The following is a 24,285-nucleotide window of genomic DNA, read 5'->3' on the forward strand; positions in this document are numbered from 1 at the left end:
AACAGACAACTTGCCGCCGGCACCTGCAACCTTCGGATAACGCGCCTGATGCTCTACCAATGGAGCACTACCAATACCGGTCGTCCTGTCGTCCACTGTATCGGCTATTTATGTGCATGCAAAGCTGGGAGTATTAGTCAGCGCCGTTCGTAGCCATTACGGCCAGTGTGGAACACTCTTTCTTTGCCAGCTGGCGTCACGTAGCACGTGATCTTTTTTAACGAGAGGACAGCTGACCAATAAGCTCTCTATACTACCTTAAGGCATCAAGTCTGCCGGAACGAGACCCTCGCTTTGAATGAATGAAAAAAATGAATTTTCAGAGCTTGTTCCTTTGTTCGATGCAACTTTCATTCAAACCAACAGATAATGAAGCCAACGAAGGTATAGAGGATGTCAATTGTACTGTTTTAGCTGTATTGTAGTAATTATCATATAGATATGAAGACAGTAAAGTGGATGAAAAGACAACTTGACGCCTGCAGGGACCGAACCTGCAACCTTCGGATAACGGTTGCTGGTTCGGCACCTGCCGGCGGCAAGTTGTCTATTCGTCCGCTTTACTTTCTTCACACCTATATCATCATTACTAGAAGATACTTAAAACAGTACAATTAACGTCCTCTATACCTTCCAGACTTCATTATCTGTTGGTTTAAATTAAGGTTGTATCAAACAAAGAAACGAGCCCTCAAAATTCCCTTCTTTCAACTGTACCCTAGCGTCACATTGCCTAAGAAGTGTTTTGCTGTATGTTCTTTCTTACTCTCATTTAGAAGCCTAAAAAATCTAATCTTTTGCTGCTTCTTGCCTGCATCATATTTGTTGTCCCAAGCTCTGGTTCACTTGAATATTTTCATGGCATTTAAATGCAATAATCTTTGTTTCTACACACTTTTGTACAGGATTATATTTGTACCTCAGTTGCCAGATGCTATCGAGCTAACAAGCAAATAATCTCCACAAAAGAAGCCCTAAAATAGCGGCGCGACTTTCGCGAACAAGCCCAAAAGAAGCGGAAATTTAATGAATTTCTCCATTCTTGAAAATATTTTAATTATAATATACAATGTGGCTAAAATACGAAGGGACATTGAAAAAATCACTTTAATTATTTTGTACAGCGAAAATATGCTTAACTATGAACGAAAGCACATATTTATTTTTAACGTTGTCTCTAGGGTGGTCTCCATTCGGTTGGATGCACGTTTGCCAGTGCATAATTAACGCTACTTGTTGTTTGCCCCAAAGCATGTTTGACACTCGACTACTCAGTCATCGACACTATTAGTGAACGACAAACGCGTATTGGTGGACGTGATGATCACTGGAAAAATGAAGTAAGCCCAAAGAACACGACAAGCGGCTGAACGAAACTACTACAAGCGACTCAGCGAAAAAGGAGCCCAAATCCGCTTATTATAAGCGGAACTGGCAACTCTAATTTGTACCCACCTGCTTATTGCGCCTAAAGAAATCTTTTTTTTTTTATCATGCGCCTCAATCTCTTTTCCAGGTAAGCTAAAGCTGAGCTCCGTGTAATTTCGGTAGGTTTTCAGGACAGGGGCGCAGGATGCCTTTTCGCCAGGGAACGTATTTCTACGAACTCGTTGCTGGGCGAATACTTGACGACATCGTCATTTTGGCGCTAAAATGAACATGTCGTCTGGTACTTATTTTTTTGTTTATACTGATGGGCTAGTTGATGAGCCATGATATCGATGAAGCAACGCACACAAAACACATTCACACACACACGCATAAAGACGCAAACAAAAGCGCTTTTTTGGTTGCCTGAAAGAAAAACTTGATACATGAATTTGAACAAAGGTTCTGAAAAGTTCTGTGGACTCATCCGTCATCATCATCCGTCCACTGCAGGGCCTCTCCCAGTGGTCTACCCTGTCCCTTTTTTCTTCATTTCGTCAATTCATCGAACCCTTGGTGTCCTATCTCGTGATATCTATCTGATGTTCTAACTGACCATCTGTTGTCTGTCCTCATAACATGGCCTGCCCAGGTCCATTTTATTCCCTTTTAATATCTACTAGGATATCGGCTACCCTTGTTGGTTCTCTGAATCGGTCCGCTGTCTTTCTGTCTCCCACGGCTACCCCTATCACGTTTCCTTCCATTCCACGCTGTGTTAGCTTCTTTACGAGTTTTTCTTATTCTCCAGGTTTCTGCGCCATGTTCGGACTGGCAAAGTTTCATTCCAGAGCAGTATATCATTTGGTGAGCACATTGGAGAGCTTTAGATGTATCATTAGTGTATTGTTAGATTCACCTTACAGAACTGAAAATGTAATTTTTCATTGCTCTGTCAGGAGTTTCAAACTCAACAGTCAAGTTTTAAGGTTTCCCGTACTCAACAATATTTTTTCTAAAAACGTTGGCCTCAATAAAAGATATACTGCATACAGATTTGCTTCTTCAAAACCAGTGGCATAATTTCTCGCTCCCCACGTATTTCGATAAACGTTCCGCTGAAGTCTTACCTGAGGTCTCAGTTGAGCAGCGCACCTGATACCTAGCTATTAAGTCAATTCACGATAAATCTCCACTCTCACTTTTGATTATGTAAAGCTGTCAATCAATGCCCTGTGCAGCCATGACACAATCATCATTGTTTGCATCTCTTCTGACACATTATTATAGCCTATTTCTTGCATAGTATATTTCATTTCACAATGAGAAAGCTTCGCTCCTCCCCCCCCCCCCCCTTACACAGTTTTGCACAAATCCTACTTGAGGTCGAAAATTTCTATAAGCAAAGGCTCCACTTCATGAGGGTTTAGGTCCACCAATATGCTGACTTGGTTCTCATTCAGCGTGCGCATGTCTTCGAGGTTGCGGATGAGTTGCAGGAAGACTGAGCGGCTCTCACAGCCTGAGTAGCGCGTGTCCAGGTACCGCCGCAGTAGGTAAAGGTATGTGTCCTGTTCAAACATCACCACATCTCGGTGCACCAGATTGGGCCGCTCAGGCGTGAACAGTGTGATGGCGCTGAGCAGCAGCATTATGTTTTCATCTAACCTCCACTCGGGTCGGAATGCATTTATAAAGCGTTTGTGCTCCTCATAGACATTGCCCCTAGCCTCTTTTAGGATATCCACACGAATAGACATAAGCCGTGGATCAGGTCCCTTCCAGCAGTCGCGCTCAGCGTCGTACGACATGACCGAACGCAATAGCATGAGCTCTGTGCTGCCGCCCTTGAGCAGTGCCACCTGGTCTTCCTGACAGAGGCTCTTAAAGGCCGCAATGCGCTTGGACATCTTTATGAGGCGCCGGATGGCATGGTCTGTCATGTTGATGACATCGACCAGGCTTGGTTCAGGATCACAGGCTAGCGGTACTTTGAGCACCTGGTTGGCCGTGGCCAGCTCCTGGATGCGGTGTGTTTCAGCTTCTGTCAGTACATCTGAGCCTGGCACTCTGTAGAACTGGCTACGTATGGCTCGCTCATGCACCACCTGTGTTGAGCCGCACTGGTCACGCCGGCGCCACGGCAGCTGTGATGAGTCAGAACTACTCGATTCCAAGTCTGAGCAACACGAGTCGGGCTGGTCTGCCTTGAGGGGCTGGCCACCTGACGGCCCTGCATTGCTTGCATGCTCTGACGCGTAGCGCGTCACCTTCGTTGGGCTCTCATCATCATCCTCGGACAGCTGTGTCCTTTGGCGTGGATGCGATGCACGCTTAAGGCGGTTCTCCTCAATCTTGGCACGCTTCTCACGCTTCTCAGCTTCACTCAGGATACACTCTTTCCTCATGCCAATGGAAAAGCACTTCTGCAGGCGACACCGCTGGCAGAAGCGTCGCGTTCGCGTGTTCACCTCACAGTCATCCTTGAACAGGCAGCGAAATTCCTGAATGAGAATAAAAAGGCACCAGCATAAGAAACAAATACAAAGCACGTAGGCAATGCTTTGTAAACATATTCTGTAACATGAAACAATTCAAATCTTGCTACATTAAAGATGATTCTTTCTGAGCTTTTAATCAGAAATGTAAAACTACACATACCAATATATTCCCCATCCCAGCCACAACAAAGGCACGGCTGTGCGAAGTTGCTAAGTTTAATCTAAACTCTTACACCGCATGACCGCGCAACGTTTGTTCAGTGATGCTACCAAGGACTTCTGATATGGAGCAATTTCTTCAGCATCAAAATTTTTGTTTTGCAGCACTTCAGAGCTGGCAAAATTTCCATTTTGGAGCACTTTCGAGCAAGTAATTTTGCATGAGGGAGCACCCTGGAGCAGCTAATTTCATTCGGGGCTAAAGTGGAGAACCAAGTTGCATTTACATTCACACACCACAATAATTAGTATGAACTCTTATTAAGCGAGCTACACAAATATCTCGATTATTTCGACTGCACAAATACCTCACGGAGAAAATGCTCTCCGGAGCACGAATTATTTCACTCAGTGATGCAAAAATAAGGGCGTCATGCAGTTGGATGTTGTGATATAACCTGTCCAGCTTTTTTTTTTTTTGACAAAGGTAAGTAAGCGGAATACCGGATCAATAAAATTGTATTTTAGGAAATTACACTCCAAATACATGGAAGTGCAGGGGTGCCGCTAAAAATCTAGTCTTGATTTTAATAAAAAAAAAACTTGGGGCACCCTTAAGCTTCGCCCCTAAATCATCTCCGATATTTTTTCAAACATTTCAAGTAAACACGCGCATCGTGTCGTGCAGAATGGCGTCACGATCAACGATGCGACACGTGGCCACAGCGCTACAAGCAGCGGGCGCGCCACAACTTCCAAGAAACAATCCCTTCTCCTCTCCGGGCATTCCCGGCCTCCCTACTGACGTGTGTGACGTGAACATGTTGAATCAGTGATGCGGTATGCAGGCCATGCGGCGATTGGTCGAACAAGAGCCTACGACTTCCGGTTAGTCTGCAATCCGCTGCCCGCGCTCCTGGCTCTTCGTCGTGTTGCCCGCGTGTGCGCGCTTGCAAATCGGCAACTGCGGCCCGTAACGCAACTACCAAATCGCTAGCGTACCAGCGCAGTCACGCCTAGCGGCCTGATGAGCTGCGCGGACTGAATCCGACATTGTTTTGGGATGGCTTTCACGCATCAGTGTGAGATGCTTGGCTGCAAAAGCGCCGACTGGAAAAACGAAAAGACGCGACACGTGTCACCGCAGGGGTCCATCATGTTGGCGATCCTGCGAAGGCGTGCGCGTAACACAGGGTCCATACCGGCCCGATTCGCAGGAGCACAGGCCAGCACGGCAACAACAGCGGTTAGCCGAGAAGCACGGAGTTCACGAAGTCGCGGCAACCGGAAGTGCCCGCGATTTCCAAGAGCGCGTCAGCGATGACAGTATGTCACGTGAGATTGCGAGGGGCACTTGGCGAGGACAGCGGCTTTGGGAGAGGACACCAGCCCACGAGCGGAGGGTAGCGAAGGAAAGAGTGAAACGAGCAATCGCAGCGTTTCGATCATAAAACGCGTGTAACTCCGCTATTACGGTACCGTTTCGAAAAATTCTCACGGCTACGTGTTCGTTGTACACTCGTGCACAACTGTCACACCACAACTAAATTTCAACCTCTGGGTGGTTTAGGGGACCTTTAAGAGTTGAACACGATAGCGATTCCACACGCACACACACGCCATACCTATAGTCAGGCACGCAGCCAGGATTTGTTTTTCCGGCCGGGGGGGGGGGGGGGGGGAGGGCAGTGCCCCCCTTGCCTACGTACCTGCCTATAGTAAAGGTAAAGGTTTCCGCCCACTTCAACAGCACTTTGATGACAACAGTGTTTTTTGTGTGCAAAGTACTAGCGAGTATTGTGCGCTGGTACACCATTGGGGCAAACCCTGCGCCTCTGCTCTCTCTGCTTCGTATACGCGTTGAGCTGCACACACACACACACACTGCGCTGACACTTTTAATCACTGCAGTCAGTCATTGCAAATGCACAGAATCCATCACAAGCGAGCCAACAGCCCGGTGGCGTGAGGGTACGTCCACGCGCATGACATTTTAACGCGGAAATTCCGTTTCGGTGGCCGTGTCGGTGTCAGTGGCGTCTTTGGTTGTGAGCGAAAAAGCAGCGTTGTGCGTCAGCGAAAACTTGAGGCAGATGCAGATAAAGATATCAGCCGGAGGGCGTCCGCACTTTGGCTTTCCTTGCGGCACGGGGAATCTTCGATTTTCGGACTTCTGGCAGTTCGCTGGCAGCCGAACTAGCCAGAGGTGCAGCGAGCTAGTTCCGGTCGGGACAGGAAACAACGTTGTGGTAACGTGTGTGGGAACACCGAGAGAACCAGAAGATGCCCGAAGATTGCAAAACCGAACGCTGGGACAGCCAGCGTAAACGTGAACAAACGCTACCGCCGTGGCAGCAAACGAAACATTGCGCCTCGTGAGCGTAGATTTTTTCTGCATTGCCCGCTCGGAAATATGCGGCTAGGTTTGCCGACGAGCTGAAGTGATATTCTCGAGCACATGCATTTGGGATAAGATCACGTATGTTCGCAAGAGCACGCGCTACTCGCCCCGTCCGTGAACAAAAAAAAAGAAAAAAAAAGACAGCCAGCCGGCGCGCCTCGAGAACCGCAGCTAGCGGTTTAACAGGCTCACCTCCGCGCAGTAAGGGTACGTACTCACTAGCGGCAAAAACGCGTGCGACACGCCGCCTGCGGCAAACGCGTTCGCGGCAGGCGCGTGCGTTCGTGTTCCCATTCGCGTTTTACGTGACGCGGCAGCGATGCCTGTAGTCTCGAGTTGTCTGGATGCGTTCGATACTTTTCGTGACAACACGCACCCGCGCGCGGCCTTCGTTCAGCCAATGTCGTTTTCGCACACACGTGTATTTTGCCGGAGGGTGTACGTCGAAGGCTTTCGTCGGCTGTGCTTCTTTTCCGGCCACATTCAGCGATGTTGAATCCTGACGAGGAGCTACTGGTGACTGTTAATATTATAGTGCTCGTTTGTTCTTTGCTTCTGCGACGCCGACGTGCCCGAAGGCGGCCGAGAAGGTTTTGGGAGCGCCCGATTTGGCGGTACAGGGACAATAGGCAGTTTTAGAATAGAGTACGCAAAGCTTTGCGTTGGCTTTTCGCGCAACTGCGCATGCGTCGTACGCTAACCGCTTGCGGTTAAGTGACGGAAATAGCGGGCTGCAAACGCTAACGCTAACTTAGCGTACGCTATTCTAAAACTGCCTAATGACGGCCAGGCTCAAGCTCTGCTTCCGTGCCTGCGAGTGGTTCAAAGGTTCCGTTTTCGCCGAACTGCGCTTCGCCCGGCACCCTGCTTCGCTCACGCGGTCGCGTCTCAGTGGTAGTTTCGGTATCGCGTACTGCCGCGTGTGTTTTGGGCGCTCGTGAAAATCACTCTGACAGAAAGTTCGACAAAATGCCGCATGCATGTGATGTTGCCGGATGCCCGAATGGCGCACGCCGCCAGTGCACGCCGCTGCGCAGTAAAGGCGGGCAACGTTGGGCACGGCAGCAGTGACGTGAGAAACACCGCTTTCAGGTGGGTGATTTGAAGTGCGCTAACGCAATGCGGACCACTAAAACGTGATTTTATTTAAAATAAGCACTTCCTTGGCACAAAAGCAGTACAACGAGGTTTCTGGACCGTTATTTCAACAATCAACGTCGACTTAATATTTGTCTTTAGTGTCCCTTTAAGTAAGAGCCATTAGTTTAAACAACGCTCGCTTCGTTTCTCAATCACATATTCAAGTACGTCCGAAATATGACGCGTTTCCAGCATCAATAATAGGAATTACCAGTGGTAATAGGGAAAAAAAAGTAAATAAAAATTTGGGACCCCCAAGCTTCGCGTTTCAGAATTGAACGCGACAGCAACATCCTGTCCCTAGTGCGTACTTCAACCACTTAGTGCATACTTTTTATTGTATGATGTCACTCGAGAAGTGTAAATTGTAGATTACTACTATGTAATCGATATATTTGAAAGTGGCTTGTGTCAGTGAAGTGTCTTCTTCCAATCTCACGTGGTGTTAATGAAGAATGGAATAATATTTAAATAACCCTTACGTATTTGTTTGTTCCATATAATATATTTCCATTCCTAACAAGGCGCGTTGTTTGTATTTAATGTTGCTGGTATTTTTTTCTTCCGGTACTTGCTTATCACTCATTATTACTTTTATTGACTACGTATTCACTCATGCCCTGTTTTTGATTAAATATTCATTCTTTGCTTCATTATTTGCTATCCGTGTCTGATCTTCCGTTATAATTCCTCTGAACGTCGCTCGTGCACTTGCGCGGGTCGACCGAACCCTGCAGCGAAGTGTGGACGAAGTGCCTCGTCAACGGCCTATTCGCTAGGCATGACCTCCGAGATTTTGCGGCGTACGTGTCGCTCTCCAGTCTCATTTTCGATGGAGGCGAAAATACTTGAGGGTCGTGTGCTTAGATTAGGGTGCACTTTAAAGAAGACCAGATGGGCAAAATTTCCGGAGCCCTCCACTATGGCGTCTCTCATAATCATATCGTGGTTTTGAGACGTGTATTATAATCATCTGCCATTCATTATAATCATTTGCTTGCAGACAGGTAGCGACTCGAATACACGGCTCACTTCCGATTGGTTCTCATTTTGCCGCATGCCGCGAAAAATGGGTTTCGCACTCATTTGCGCGTTTGCCGCTCGTTGCTGCCGCTTTTCGAGATTCCTGCCGCTCGCGACACCATCGCTCACCGAGCGCGACGTGTCGCGCGTCTCTTTGCCGCAAGTGAGAACGTACCTTCAGCCGATTTCCTTGTCGCACGCGCGTGTCTTTTGCCGGAGCTGCTCCGCGCCTGCTCTTCCCTTAATCACTCCTCCTGAACATCGCTCGTGCAATTGCACGGGTTCACCGAACCCTGCAGCGAAGTGCGGACAAGCTGCATTGTCAACGGCCTATTGCCTTGGCACGGCTTTCGAGAGTTTACGGCGTGTGTGTCAGTTTAGTCTCGGAGGCCACGCATTATAATTCTTTGCGTGCAGATAGGTGGCGTCGCAACTGCGCGGCTCGCTTCTGATTGGTTCTCATGTTGCGGCGTGCCGCGAAAAATGGGTCTAGCACGCACTCGCGCGTTTGCCGCGCGTTGCTGCCGTTTTTTGTGACTCCTGCCGCTCGCGACAGCATCACTTGCTGCGCGCGGCGTGTCGCACGCGTTTTTGCCGCTAGTGAGTACGTACCTTAACAGTCCCTGTACAACACGACGCGAAATCTCGCGAAACTGATCGTCTTCCTAAAAGAGCTCGAAATTATACCTGCTCGCGGCTATCGCGTACTACGTCGCACAGGCGTTGATCAGTTTGCATTCGGTCATAACTTGAGACATGCGGCGGTATCGGCACCACGAATAATAATATCTGGGGTTTAACGTCCCAAAACCACGATATGATTATGAGAGACGCCGTAGTGGAGGGCTCTGGAAATTTCGACCATCTGGGGTTCTTTAACGTGCACCTAAATCTAAGCACACGGGCCTCAAACATTTTCGCCTCCATAGAAAATGCAGCCACCGCGGCCGGCATATCGGGACCACGAGTGCGCTTTAGATCTAAAATAAACTTCTGTACCACGCGTCTTTGACTCGTTTCGGCTGATGATGCCTGGGCCTCTCGTGCAGTCCTAGATGGACTTCCAAAAATCTGATGTAGCACTGCTTTTATTTGAGGTAATAATCATACATACTTCATGTCATAATTGCGGAGGTGAAAGAAAGAGAAAGGCGACGATTACAAAAACAGCGACAGGATGTATACATTTCTGAATTGATCTCCATTTTTTCACGTCCACGCGTCGTAGAACAATACCATCCCGTAGGTCAAAGTACGCTCGCACGCCGTTCGCGGCCAACGAGCATCGCACAAAAAACACTGTCGCGATCGCTATTGTTCAATCAGTGCATTCTATCAACATCGAAGACCTGGTTGGAATAGACAGGTTCCGAAGGGGTTCACGCACGTAAACATACGACGGAGCAAAGTAGCTAGCTCGATCACAGTCGTCTTCTCGGAGTATACAGAAAATATATAGACACCACCCCATAAACGAATACTACTGCTGAAAAATAAACTCTAAAGGGGCCTCCACGCAGTCAGAAGGCGACATTGTTGTTCACGAAAGGAATTTGGAAGATCGACGAACCAAGCCAAGAAAGGCACGTACAGAAGAAAAGTTTTGACGACCACACACGTTGGGACTAGCAACAGCTCCATAATGATAAACGCCCATGCGCCTTACAAAACCGTGCACAAAACCCTGAAGATAATTAGAGGGTGCCATGCACTTCATTTTTATCTGCACAGTTTTTTAGGGTGCATGGGCGTTTCCGCTGTGCTTTGGCAGCACAACCCCTTGTTGCCGCCGCCTCCGAGAGAGTGCGCGCGGTGTGGTCCCACGATCTATTGGAGGCGTTGCGACGGTGCGCCGTGGTTTTGCCGCCGTTTTCGAGAGGTGTTCCCAGCATGCAACCCAGGACACAACTAAACATAGAAGGGTGGCAGGAGGCCACTCTGTCGGATCCGAAGACCCACGAGGCCCTCGCGAAACGTTCGAGGACAGCGGCCCACGCCAATGGGATCCCGGACTAAGGATCCCACTTTCCGATCTTCTCACAGAACATCAAATAAACGTTTTATTATCTCTCTTCCCTTACAAACATGTAGTGGGTGCATCGCTAGTTACCCATAACGAAGGGCAAACACATCTGTGCGCGCATTCCCTTATAGACACGTTCATCGATACTTCGAAAGTCACATGCGTATACGTTCCTCACGCCACCGGACTGTTGACACGCTTGTGATGAATTCTGTGCATTCGCAATGACTTTGACTGAAGTGACTGAAAGTGTCAGTGCAGTGTTTTTGCAGCGAGTGAACTCAAGGCGTACGAGCGCAGAGAGAACGGAGGCGCAGGGCACTGTCTAGGGTTTGCCCCAAGAGTGCACAAGCACACAATACTCGCTCGTACTTTGGACACAAAACACTGTTGTCATAAAAGTGTTTTTGAAGAGGTCGGAAACATTACCTTCACTATAGGTATGACGCGCGCGCGCGCGTGCGTGCGTGCGGGTATCGCCATCGCGTTCAGCTCTTAAAGGCGAAGCTTATGGGTCCCCCATGTTTGTTTGTTTTTCGAATTATCGACGAACCCTCTACGTGTGCGTAAGAGAATGCGCCCACAAACGTGTGTGCCTTTTGTTATGGGCAACTAGCGATGCACCCACTACGTGTTAGTAAGGATGAGGAATAAACATTGTTGATAAAAAATTCCGCAGATCCCACGTACCGTGGGAATCGATGTTATGCGAAGCATGCGTGGGATGGTGACTGTGGCATAATTTTTCATGTTGAGCGAAAGTTTACGAAATGACGCTAGAGAAATGTGGAAGTGGTATACGCACACTCATATGTTGAAGAGTCGCATACGTATTATATAACCGGTTGTTAAGAGCTGCGTAACGATGCCAGCAGCAATATGGGTGTTACCAACACCAGACGCGGTAAGCTGATATCTAGTGCTTATATTCTTCAATACTGGATAGCGCGAATCCGAACAGCACAAAGAAGAAACACAAATGCACAGGACAGGCGTTACTCGCAACTAAGCTTCATTCAGGAAAACACCCGTGGATATACACACAGCCGAGTGGCACGGGCAGGCGCAATGCACGTACGTTACAGTCACAGATGCAGTTATGACAGTTGCGTTACAGTTGTTATGATTATACTTGTCTGTTATGACGGAGAATGCACGCGCGTTTCACGAACCCGTGTGTTCTTGAACAAGGTCATCATCACCGTGATCAGTGAACACCAGCAGCTAGGCCGGGCTTGTTAATCGGATCCGTTCATGATCGCGGCTACGAGGTGTCTAAGTGTAGTGAAGTGTGAGGTATAGCACAGCTGGTGGAAATCCTGGATGCCTCTTACGATGAAATGATATATGATGCCTCCTGTCCTGCACGTGGCAGCGAGGTGTTTTGATGCGCTGTCTACATTCAAGCCGTCTTTCACGCATTATAGGGACAAGGCGTTGTTGGGTCTTGATAAATCAATGTTGAAGTCACCGGTAATGAAGAGAGGCCTTGTTCGCTCGGAAGATTTATTGTAGGAAGCATTGACCCCGGTTTTTGCTTAATCGACGTGGTCCACGTTGCGGACAAAGTGAATGAGTGCATGGTAGTTGAGCGTCTTCCAGGGGTGTTCTGTCTTCAGCTTCCTCACTTTCCTTGTGTCCACCACGGTGGTGTAGCGGTTACGGCGCTCGGCTGCTGACCCGAAGGTCGCGGGTTCGATCCCGGCCGCGGCGGTCGCATTTCGATAAATGCAAAATGCTAGATGCCCGTGTACTGTGCGATCTCGGTGCATGTTAAAGAATACCAGATGGTCAAAATTCCGGAGCCCTTCGCAACGGCGTCTCTCATAATCATATCGTGGTTTTGGGACATAAAACCCCAACAATTGTTAATATTATCACTTTCATTACGTGTCATTGTGTGTGTTCGCGTTTACTGTGTTGGTTGAGACTTTGTATCACCTGTGGCACATACCCGCATAACATAAACTCTGGTATGCGGGTATGTGCCACACGTGACTGAGAGAAAGGGTTTCATGACGTACGAGACAGGTATTTTGCGTTATTCATGCCATGACCAGTGAATCGTGTTCGTCATATACTGATCCCCTGCTATGCCAATTATGGTACATTAGAAGTTATGGAGACGACCAGGAGAGCGCCCGATAGATAGATAGATAGATAGATAGATAGATAGATAGATAGATAGATAGATAGATAGATAGATAGATAGATAGAAACGCCCAAAGTGCCTGAGGTTCGCTAAGAAATGCTTCGCATTTAATACATGGGGAGTGGGAATGGGGGAGCCAGGCTGGACCCAGGGGGCCGCAACACTAGCACACCAGTCCGCCAGCCTCGTCTGTATGTGCCAGTTTGTACTCCTTAAGGACCTCTCCCAGGCTTCTGGTGAGGAACTCCTCGGGGGCCGGGTTGTTGGTGCACCCCCATAATATGTGGCCTTGTCCTGCCTGTGCCTGGCCACAGTTAATACACTGATGCAGGTTCTCATGTTTCATTATTGCGGCCAGCCTTCTCAGGCTAAGTATACAACGAGTCTGAGCCCTTCTTAGTGTCGTTACTTGGGCCCGGGTTCATCCGGCGGTGAATAAAGCTGTCTCTGTTCTCTACGCCGGCTGAGCCTGTCTCTGTAGCTGAGAGCCATTAGGTTTGGTTCCTGGGGCCGCACCACTGCCCGGCTTATGCTTCCTCGGGCTGTCTGGTGAGCGGCCTCATTTTCCGGGTTCCCGCAGTGGTCCGGAACCCAAATGAGCCTGATTTATTGTTCAGGTCGTGCTCATTTTTGCAGAGCCGTGCTGTTTGTGTACCCGGCAGCATATGCCTTAATGGCCGACATGGAATCCGAGAGGATGAATTTCGTGCCGTCAGTGGTGGTTCCAATAGCGATCGCTGTTTCTTCTGCCTCCGTAGTGGAGTCGGCTGGAATGGCTTCGGTCTGCAATGTGCGTCCGTAGCCATCAAATGCTGCAATGACATAATTTTTCCCGCCTGCGGGGCTGGCGTCCACATACGCTGCTGGTTTATTTTCCAGGGCTTTTATGAGTGCCTCCGCCCGAGCTTGTCGGCGCCCTTTATTTAGATTACCGATGTTTTTTGGCAGCGGTAGGATTTTTCTCTTGGCTCTGATTTCCTGTGGCATTTTATGCCTCCGTGTAGGTCCAGTTAGCGGTCTTAAGTTGAGTAGCTTCACGACGTCATGTCCTTGTCGAGTGCAGGATAGTCTCCACCGTTGTGGATGCTCGTTGCGCTTCAATTATTTCGTTTGGGGTGTTAGGTACACCGAGTTCCAACAGCTTGTCGTTACTGGCCCATGTGGGTAATGCTAAGGCCGCTCAGTAGACTGACCTAATCATTATGTCGATTTTGTTTATTGCATCGCTCCTGGGGTACAAGAAGGGGCATGTGTACGCGATCCCACAAATGAAGAAGGCCTGCACTAGTTTGCATGCTTCTTTTTCATGTAGCCCATGCTTCCGTCCCCTTATTCTTCGAAGGAGCCCAACGACTTGTCGTGAAGTGGTTTCCAGCCTTTCGAGGGTCTCTCGGACAAGCCATTTTTCTTCTAAGAATAGTCCGAGTATCCTTATGGTGGTTGCTTTTGGTACTGTTTCATTATTTATCATGATGTTAAATGTGTCTCTGATAGCCGGTGGGAAATTAGTCGCTATGAAGAGCTCTGACTTGGCTTGAGAAGTCCGTTCAGTGCTGAGAAGGTTTGCACCGTGTCGGCTGCTTCTTGCAGAGCTTTCTTGACATCGCCTGTCCTCGTCCAAATCTTCACGTCGTCTGCATATACTGCATGGCGAACATGCGGAACCTTTTGCAACTTTCCCGGTAGTTTCCTTAGTTGAACAAGAAACGTGACAGCACTGCACCCTGTGGTGTACCTCGTGATTCGAGTTGTATTACCGGAATTTTAGACTCCACCAAATTGCAGGATGGCAGTTCTGTATTTTAGAAAGGCCGAGATATAGTTGTATGTTCGTACTCCCACATTCATCTCAGCGAGATTAGATAGGACTGACTTGTGGGTTACCTTATCAAAAGCTTTTTGAACATCTAATCCTAATATTGTCCAGGTGGCACTGGGAATGCCTGGGTCCATGATACCTTTTTTTTATCATCCACATTATGTCTTAAATGGACATACCTTCCCTGGAGCCGAATAGGGTTGGGGGAAAGAGTTGATTTTCTTCTGTGTGTTCATTAAGTCTGGTTAAGACAACGTGTTCGAGTGCTTTTCCCAAACATGAACTCAGCGATATTGGCCTTAAATTTTCCAGCTCTAATTTCTTCCCCGGTTCAGGGACAAAGACGACATTGGCCTCCTTCCAAGAGCTGGGGATGTTTCCAGTGTGCCATATGTCATTGTAGAGTTTGGTTATGATGATGATATATGATGCTTATTAGCGCAACGGCCATTTAATGGCCAAAGAGCGCCAAGACATGATAGCGAAACTAAACAATGGTCATGTTACCTGGCTGTATAGGGGCCTAAAATTCCTCGCGCTAAAGGCACGTAAAACATATATGTAATAAAATCACGAGATTGACGTGAAGCATGGACATGGAGAATGAATGGCAAGTGGTCGTGATGGTAAAACAATGGTGATATGGTGGGAGCACGAATGCTTCCTCAAGGCCTTTGAGACCAAAGGCAGGGAGGCAGGTGCTTTCTCTAATAAAGCTACCGTAGCAACAACCTCTTTTTAGAGGTCGTGCTACGGATTCCCTGGGTATATGACGTGAAAGCTACCGACTTCTTTAAAAAACTCGAACAGTGAGCGATGTTTAAAAACGGGTTCCCTACCGACGAACATTGATGGGTGTAGTGGTAATTGTTGCCGGTAGGGTAGTAGGAAGCGTTGTTTTCTAAGCGTTTCTAGTTCCTTACACTGTATTAAAATGTGAATTACGGTTAGTGTTTCACCACATCTCTCACACAAGGGTGGATCACCACCGGATAGAAGGTGTGAGTGTGTACTGTGTGTGAGTCCTACTCTTATCCTGGTAAGTGTTACTTCTGTGCGGCGTGACTTTGTTACTGGCGGCCAATACGCGATATGTGGCTTGATGAGATGAAGTTTATTTTGTGTTTGCCTGTCCCACGACCGCTGCCAGTGGTCACTGAGCTTTCTTTTAAGGAATGGTTTTAGGTCGAGTAAAGGGACAGCTATGGAGGTATTGGCGGCACCGTTTTCTTGGGCAGACGCAGCTAGCTGGTCCGCCAACACATTTCCCCCAATTTCGCGGAGCCCTGGCACCCAGCACACTACAACATGTTGTTTTAGTGTGTAGAGCGTACATAATAGGGAGTAAAGGGACACAAGGACCGGATTTTTATGTTTGTTCTATAAAGAGGTTTATTAGCGGCGACGATACTCGACAGCGACAGTCAAGGCGGGGCCGACTCTCAGCGCGAGCTGCGTTCTCTTCGAAAAGAGCCGAAGAGGGCGACCCACTAGAAGGTGTTCGAGAGGACGACCCATTACCAAGTTCGAACACTTCGCTACAATTACCCCGGGTACGAAAAGGGAGCCGCCTGGCGACCTAGCAACCTGTCACTACGAGGGGGTCGTGGTAGGGCTTCAGGCGCTCCACGTTGACAATGTCGCGCCCTCGACGGCGCATGTCCGCAGATTGTTCTATGGGTTCGATCAGGTAGTTGACCGGAGATGTGCGTTCGACGACACGGTAGGGGCCTTCGTATTTGGGCAGTAGTTTGGAAGAGAGGCCAGTTGCAGTGGTAGGGACAGAGAGCCAAACGAGCGCTCCAGGGAGGAACGTGGGCGTAGAAGTGGTGGTGTCACCGCGAATGCTCTTCTGCCGCTCTTGGTCATGCGTAGTGAAGGTCTTGGAGAGCTGACGACACTCCTCAGCAAGTCTGGCTGTGGCAGAAATAGGCGCATATTCAGAGCGATCCGGCTTGTAGGGAAGGATTGTGTCGATTGTGTGCGACGGGTGCCTGCCGTACAATAAGAAAAAGGGTGAGAAACCAGCAGTGCTCTGAGGGGCGGTATTCTAGGCGTACGTGACGAAGGGAAGAATGGCATCCTAATTTGTGTGGTCGGCGGCGACGTACATCGAGAGCATGTCGCCGAGCGTGCGGTTAAAGCGTTCGGTGAGGCCATTCGTCTGCGGATGGTAAGCAGTAGTTTTGCGGTGAACAACGTTGCACTCTTTGTGAATGGCTTGACGACTTCCGACAAGAAGACACGGCCTCGATCACTGAGCAGCTCCTGGGGTGGACCGTGACGCAGCAGGAATCGGTGGAGCACGAAGGAGGCCACATCGCGCGCTGTAGCCGCAGGAAGGGCAGCAGTTTCAGCGTATCGCGTGAGGTAGTCTACAGCGACGATGGCCCAGCGGTTACCAGCGGACGTCAGAGGAAGTGGTCCGTACAAGTCGATGCCAACGCGCCCAAACGGCCGGTCAGGGCAAGGTAGAGGTTGCAGACCTGCCGGCGACAGGTGCGTTGAAGTTTTGCGGCTGTGACAATCGATGCAGGAGCGAACAAACTTCTGCACGTAGCGGTACATTCCTCGCCAAAAGTACCGTTGGCGTATGCGGTGGTAGGTTTTCGATACCCCAGAGTGTGCACACTGCGGATCAGAGTGGAACGACTCGCATATGTGAGAACGCAGACTGCGGGGTATTACTAGTAGCCACTGGCGACCGTCGCCGTCGTAATTGCGTCGGTGGAGGGGGTCGTCGCGAACGGCGAAATTGTGGGCTTGACTTCGCAATGCGCGAGAGGATGGTGTGGCCGATGGATCAGTGAGCAAGTCTATCAGTGAGGCAATCCATTGATCTTTGCGCTGTTCGGTAGCGATGGCGTGAATGTCCAGGGAAGAAACGGCAAAGTGAGACACTGAGTTGTGGTTATTGTCGTAAGGCAAGGGAGAGCGGGACAGGGCGTCGGCGTCAGCATGCTGGCGTCCGTTGCGGTACAGCACGCGGATGTCGTAGTCTTCCAGGCGAAGTGCCCACCGGGCGAGACGGCCTGAGGGATCCTTGAAGGACAACCAGCACAGTGCATGATGGCCGGTGACGACATCAAATGGACGACCATACAAATAAGGTCGGAACTTCGTTAGGGCCCAGATGATTGCCAGGCATTCTTTCTCCGTAACGGTATAGTTGGTCTCAGCTTTAGTAAGCGTACGACTTGCATATGCCACGACGTATTCCGGGAACCCAGGTTTGCGCTGCGCAAGGACAGCGCCGAGGCCAACACCGCTGGCGTCCGTGTGTACCTCTGTAGGGGCCGTAGGGTCGTAGTGGCGTACTATCGGAGGAGACGTCAACGAACTACGGAGCTTTGCGAAAGCGTCATCACACTCTGACGACCACGAATTGAGGGGCCCGTTGCTGCCAAGGAGCTTCGTCAGCGGCGATATAATAGTCGTGAAGTTGCGGATGAAGGGCCGAAAGTAGGAGCATAGTCCTACGAAACTGCGCAGTTCTTTGACCGACGTAGGTTTGGGGAACTCTGACACGGCCCGAAGCTTGGCTGGATCGGGGAGAATTCCGTCCTTGGGCACGACGTAGCCCAGTATTGTCAGCTGCCGTGCTGCAAATCGGCACTTCTTTAGATTCAGTTGTAGCCCGGAGTCGCTCAAACACGTCAGCACATGCCGTAGGCGTTGAAGATGCGTGGAGAAGTCCGGGGCGAAAACTACCACGTTGTCGAGGTAACACAGGCACGTGTGCCATTTCAAGTTGCGCAGAACGGTATCCATCATGCGCTCAAAGGTCGCGGGAGCATTACACAACCCAAACGGCATGACATTGAATTCGTACAAGCCATCCGGCGTGACAATTAGGCTGTCTTCGGTCGAGCGTCATCAGCCATGGGGACTTGCCAGTACCCTGAGCGCAAATCGAGCGATGAAAAGAATTCTGCTCCTTGCAGGCTGTCAATGGCGTCGTCTATTCGAGGTAGGGGATAAACGTCCTTACGGGTTATCTTATTCAGTCGTCGGTAGTCCACACAGAACCGCACAGAGCCGTCCTTCTTCGCAACAAGAACGACAGGAGACGCCCACGGACTGTTTGAGGGTCGAAGTTGTTGTGAAGGCTCAGCACCTCCACCAAATTATAAAGAGGTTTATTAGCGGCGACGATACTCGACAGCGACAGTCAAGGCGGGGCCGACTCTCAGCGCGAGCTGCGTTCTCTTCGAAAAGAGCCGAAGAGGGCGACCCACTAGAAGGTGTTCGAGAGGACGACCCATTACCAAGTTCGAACGCTTCGCTACAGTTCAAAGTTTTTAAAGCTTTTACAACGCTCAGGGAATCCGTTTATATGACTGCACGTGTTAATTTTAATTCCTTAATGTGTTTAACGGCCACAAGCATCGCGTAAGCTTCTGGGGTGAAGATACTTGAATTAGGGTGCAGAATATCGGAGTCGGAAAAGGATGGACCAGCGGCTGCATAGGACACACCGGTGTGAGACTTTGGAGCATCCGTAAAGAATGCAGGACAGGTGTATTTGTGCTGCAGTTCGAGAAAGTGAGTACGTATATGTGCAATAGGTGCGTGTTTCGTTACTTCTACAAAGGAAACGTCACAGTCTATGAGCTCCCACTGCCACGGCGGCAGGTATGCAGCGGGGGCCATCAAACGATGTTCCTGAAGTTGCACTCCCGTTTCCTCAGCGAGGGCCCTCACACGAAGTGAATAGGGCTGTCTCACCGCAGGACGGTTGTTAAACAGGGCAGAACTCGACAAATCATTGACGGTAGAGTATGCGGGTTGTTCTTTGTCTGCGTTCACTTTCAGGTAATATAAAAAGGACATGCAAGATCTCTGCATGTGGAGCGACCACTCGTTGCATTCAACGTAGAGGCTTTCTACGGGGCTCGTTCGAAACGCACCCGTTGAAAGGCGAATGCCTAGATGGTGAACAGGGTCAAGCATCTTCAAGGCGCTTGGTGTCGCAGACTGATAAACAACGGCCCCGTAACCTAGGCGCGTGCGAATGAGGCTTCTGTATAGATTCATCAGGCACTTCCTGTCACTGCCCCATGCAGTGCGTGACAGCACTTTCGGAACATTCATTGTTTTTATGCACTTGTTTTTATATACTTGATGTGTGATATGAAGGTCAGTTTCGTGTCTAAAATTAGCCCTAGGAATTTATGCTCTGTCTTTACAGACACACGTTGACCATACAGGTTAATGTCTGGATCGGGATGAATGCCTCTATTTCTGGAGAATAAGACGCACGTGCTTTTTTGTGGATTTAGTCGGAACCCGTTTTCCTCTCCCCACTTAGAAACCTTGTTCAAACCAAGCTGAACCTGCCGCTCACACATTGCAAGATTACAAGACTTATAGCCAACCTGCACATCATCCACATACGTAGAATAGAACATGTTACGCGGGATGTACAGTCGCAACGAGTTCATTTTAATAATAAAAAGTGTACAGCTCAATACACCACCCTGCGGAACTCCTGTCCCTTGCACAAATGTTCAGGACAAAACATTGCCCACTCGAACACGGAATGTCCGATTGGACAAGTAACTATCGATTATGGTGAACATCCTACCCCGTATACCTAAATGTGAAATGTCTCGAAGTATACCAAAGCGCCATGTGGTATCATAGGCCTTTTCCATATCAAGGAACACAGATAGAAAGAATTGTTTATGGACGAAAGCATCGCGGGTTTCTGCCTCGATACGTAGCAGGTGGTCAGTCGTGGATCTCCCTTCTCGAAACCCGCATTGGCATGGGTCAAGTAGACAGTTTGTTTCAAGGAAGTGTAGGAGTCGCCTGTTTATCATCTTTTCGAAGACCTTGCATAGACAGCTTGTTAGGGCTATAGGCCTGTAATTTGCAACTGACGATGGGTCCTTGACCTGTTTTAAAATCGGAATAATAATGGCTTCTTTCCAAGCCGAGGGGATCTCGCCGGAAAGCCAAACAGCACTATACAGGGAAAGGTGGGTTTTTTGGGTTTCAGATGGCAGGTGTTTCAACATTTCATATACAACACGGTCGGAGCCTGGGGCGGAATTATTGCAGCGATTGAGTGATGCTTGTAGCTCAGCTATGCAGAAAGGTTCATTGTATGTTTCGTGTTTTGTAGATTTGTGCTCTAGTTTCTGTTTTTCGATTCTTGTTTTGTATCGTTGGAAAGCTTCAGTATAGTGCGACGAGCTCGACACCTGTTCGAAGTGTGCGTCAAGGAAGTTTGCCTGATCTTCCAAGCTGTCGCCTTGTGTGTTAACTAGAGGAATTGAATGTGCTTGTCTACCTGCTACCCTAGTAACCATGTTCCAGACTTTAGCCTCCTGTGTATATGAATTGATGCCCGATAAAAACTTCTGCCAACTTTCCCTTCTTGCTTGTCAGCGCGTTCTCCTGCCTTGGGACTTAATGTTCTTAAAACTGTCCAGATTCTCGGCTGTCGGCGAGTCGCGAAGCAGCCTCCATGCTTTGTTTTGTTTTTTGCGCGCATTTCGACACTCAGTGTTCCACCACGGCACACGTCGTTTGCCGGGCAGTCCACTTGTTTGTGGTATACACTTAGATGCAGCTTCAATCAGAAAGGCAGTAAAGTATTCTACAACTGCATCTATGCTTAAGGAAGACATGTCCATCCAACCTAAGGGTGTAACTTTCCGAAACTGTTCCCAATCGGCTTTCTCAATCTGTCATTTTGGAACCTGAGGGGGACATTCATTTGTTATTCGTGTGTTCAGAAGTATTGGAAAGTGGTCACTTCCGTAAGAATTATTGATAACTTTCCATGTAACTAGGGGCAGAAGTGACGGAGATGTTATGCTGAGGTCTATGGAGGAGAATGTTGTTTGCAAGGCTATAATATGTTGGTTGTTTTTGATTCAAGAGACATGCGCCAGAAGAGAAAAGGAACTGTTCAATCAGACGACCTCGCACGTCGCAGCGAGAGTCACCCCATAGATTGCTGTGTGCATTTAAGTCTCCAAGGAACAGAAATGGTTCTGGTAGTTGATCTATTAAGGATTCGAATTCATGTTTTTGGAGCTGGTAGTTCGGCGGTATGTAAAGTGAGCAGATTGTGATCAGTTTATTGAAGAGAACGCCTGGAACAGCCACTGCCTCAAGGGACATTTGGAGTGGTAAGTGGGTACATGCAATTCCTTGGTTGATTATAACGGCTACGCCACCAGGTGACGCCACAGCATCGTCCCGGTGCTTTCGGAATATGACATATTGGCGTAGAAAATTTGTGTTTTTGGATTTTAAGTGTGTCTCTTGTACACACAGCACTTTTGGTGAGTGTTCATGTAGCAGCTCTTGGATATCGTCGAGGTTTCTGAGGAGACCTCTGGCGTTCCATTGTATAATTTGTGTATCCATTTATGCGTAAATTAGTGCTGTGTGCACTCAAGGAAATACTACCTTAAGTCACACAGCCCTTTCCAGGCCCTGTGATTAGAATTCTGTCTTTTTTGGAGCGGTCGAGGGATGCTCAGCGCTCCTTCGGCGCAGCCTGCGCCGGTGGACCAGTAGTGTCCATCGCCTCTTGAGAGGCGCCAGACAATCGCTCTACCGAGCGGTGTTTGCGTAGTGTAAACTTTGCCGCGGTCGACGAAGTCTTTGCCCCCACCAAGCCGGAGGTCGGTGGGACCCCCTTGGCCTCGTCATTGCCCTGGCTGCTGCCAGAGCTCGTAGAAGCCACTGGTGCGGACATATTCATAGTAGGCAGGGCAACACTGGCTGCTCCCGCCGTAGGGGCAAGTGGCTTTAGCCTGGGCACGCTAGGCGTGGTCCGGGCTACCGCCAGGGGCCGTTGTGGTGTTGCCCCTCGTTGCACCACTTCAGCGAAAGATGTTCTCAGTGGGAATAATGATGAAATCCTCTGTCTTGCTTCGCGGAATGTTATGTTTTCTTTTACTTTGACAATAATTATTTCTTTTTCCTTCTTCCAGGCCGGGCAAGCTCTGGAATGTGCGGAGTGACTGCCATCGCAGTTTGCACAGTGGACCTCATCATTTCTGCAATCGTCAGTACTGTGGCCAGTGGTGCTGCACTTAGCGCAAGTAAGCTGGCCTCAGCAGCTCTGAGAACCACTTGAGGCACTTGAGGCACTTGAAGCAACGTCTCGGGTTCGGGATATACGGTCGGACATGAAGTTTCACATAGCCGGTTTCAAGATTCTCGGGGAGTGTGGTGGAAATGAAAGTAAGTATTAAATGTTTCGTTGCGATTTCAGTGTTGTTGCGTCTCATTGAGATGCGCTGCACGTGCGTTACACCTTGGTCCTTCCATCCATCAAGGAGTTCTTCTTCCTTTAACGTCATCAAGTCTTCGTCGGATACTACGCCCTTCACTGTATTCATGGTACGGTGTGGGCTCACCGAGACGGGAATGTTGCCAAACGCTACGAGGTGTGAAACTTAACAAGGTGTGGGTTCGCAAAAGAACCCACACTTAACAAGGTGTGGGTTCTTTTGCGCAAGAAGTGTTGATCAAGGTGTGAAAGTTTGTTGTATTGTTCCAGGTCTTTGGGTTAAAGGAGCAAATCCCCACTTGCCGTCTTTGTAGCCTTATAACCAGTTCCAATGGTCTCTTTTAGGCACTTGGGCACAAGGAAAGGTGAAATAGCTCTTGCTTTCGTCGCAGATTGTTCACAGTAAAGGACATGGCATTTCGGGAAATATTCTTTGTATCTAGGCGAAAAGAGAGAGGCTGCGTCGGTGCGTACCCTTTTCGGGGCACGATCGGTTGGAGAAAGGTTCGGAGGTCCCATAAGAAAAGTGATTTGTTCGGCTACGGCGCCTACCACCCACCACGGAGCCCAACAAGGGGACGTGGCAGAACATGTGAAAAGTCTGCACTACGCCAGCAGTACGCCGTTACTATAACCAAATATGGTTTACCCAAGGTAGGATAGCCACACAGGGTTAGCCCTTGCCGCCAGGAAGAGTGGAAGTAAATGGAAGAGAGGAGAGGACAGGAAAGATTAAAAGTGAGAAAGACGAAGATGTGGGTAGAGAGAGACAGGAAAAGGCGACTGCCGATTTCCCCTGGGTGTGTCAGCCCAGGGGTGCCGTCTACGTGAAGCCGGGGCCAAAGGGGTGAGTTGCCTCTTCCGGGGGGCCTTAAAAGTCCAAACACCCGGCGTCGGCTCAACCCCCAGGATCCCCTTTTCCCCGGACACGGCAAAGTCACGCACGGCTAGGCGTGGAAGGGGGTCGAAATCCCCCCGTTAGCTCGGGTACGTGGTGTCGCTACACACCCAACGCCTGCTAGCGCAGACGCCCCTGCGGGTGTAGAGTTTGGTTAGACTTCGGATAGACTTGTCATCCAAGTTTCTCAGTATCTTGTTTGTGACGCCGTCTTTTCCCGCATCCGAGGTGGTCTTGAGGTCTGCGAGTGCTGCCCTGACTTCAGCTTCGGTGATCTCTGCACCTAGTTTTTCGTTGTTGGCTCCCTCATGGGAGATAGCCAGCTTCGTCCTTTTCCACACTGAGGTATCTGTCCGTTAGTATACTTATGATGTCGTCGTCCGTGCCTTTGAATTTCTGCGCCAGCGTTTGCATACGTCTTTGTGCAGCCCTTTTAGTGTTGCTTGTTAGTAAGGAAACAGCCACACGGCGGCGTCACGCCATCTCTCGGAAACGGCGCGAAAACCGCGGCGCACCATCGCAACTCCTCCAAGAGATCGTG

The 24,285-nt window shown here is 49.2% G+C and overlaps 1 protein-coding gene across 1 annotated transcript; it reads right to left on the bottom strand.

Annotated features, from left to right (window-relative positions):
* Window positions 1–1,761: 1,761 nt before the first annotated feature.
* On the bottom strand, window positions 1,762–22,306 carry LOC119383524 (nuclear hormone receptor HR96). Its single transcript, XM_049413121.1, has 3 exons — window positions 22,223–22,306; window positions 13,423–13,550; window positions 1,762–3,945 (listed from the first exon to the last, which is right to left on the bottom strand). Exons 1-3 carry the CDS (start codon window positions 22,304–22,306, stop codon window positions 2,745–2,747), a joined length of 1,413 nt encoding a protein of 470 aa, XP_049269078.1. The 3' UTR covers window positions 1,762–2,744.
* Between the last annotated feature and the right edge of the window lie 1,979 nt (window positions 22,307–24,285).

The sequence above is a fragment of the Rhipicephalus sanguineus genome, chromosome 1 (assembly GCF_013339695.2).
Source record: "Rhipicephalus sanguineus isolate Rsan-2018 chromosome 1, BIME_Rsan_1.4, whole genome shotgun sequence".
Classification (NCBI taxonomy): Eukaryota; Metazoa; Arthropoda; class Arachnida; order Ixodida; family Ixodidae; genus Rhipicephalus; species Rhipicephalus sanguineus.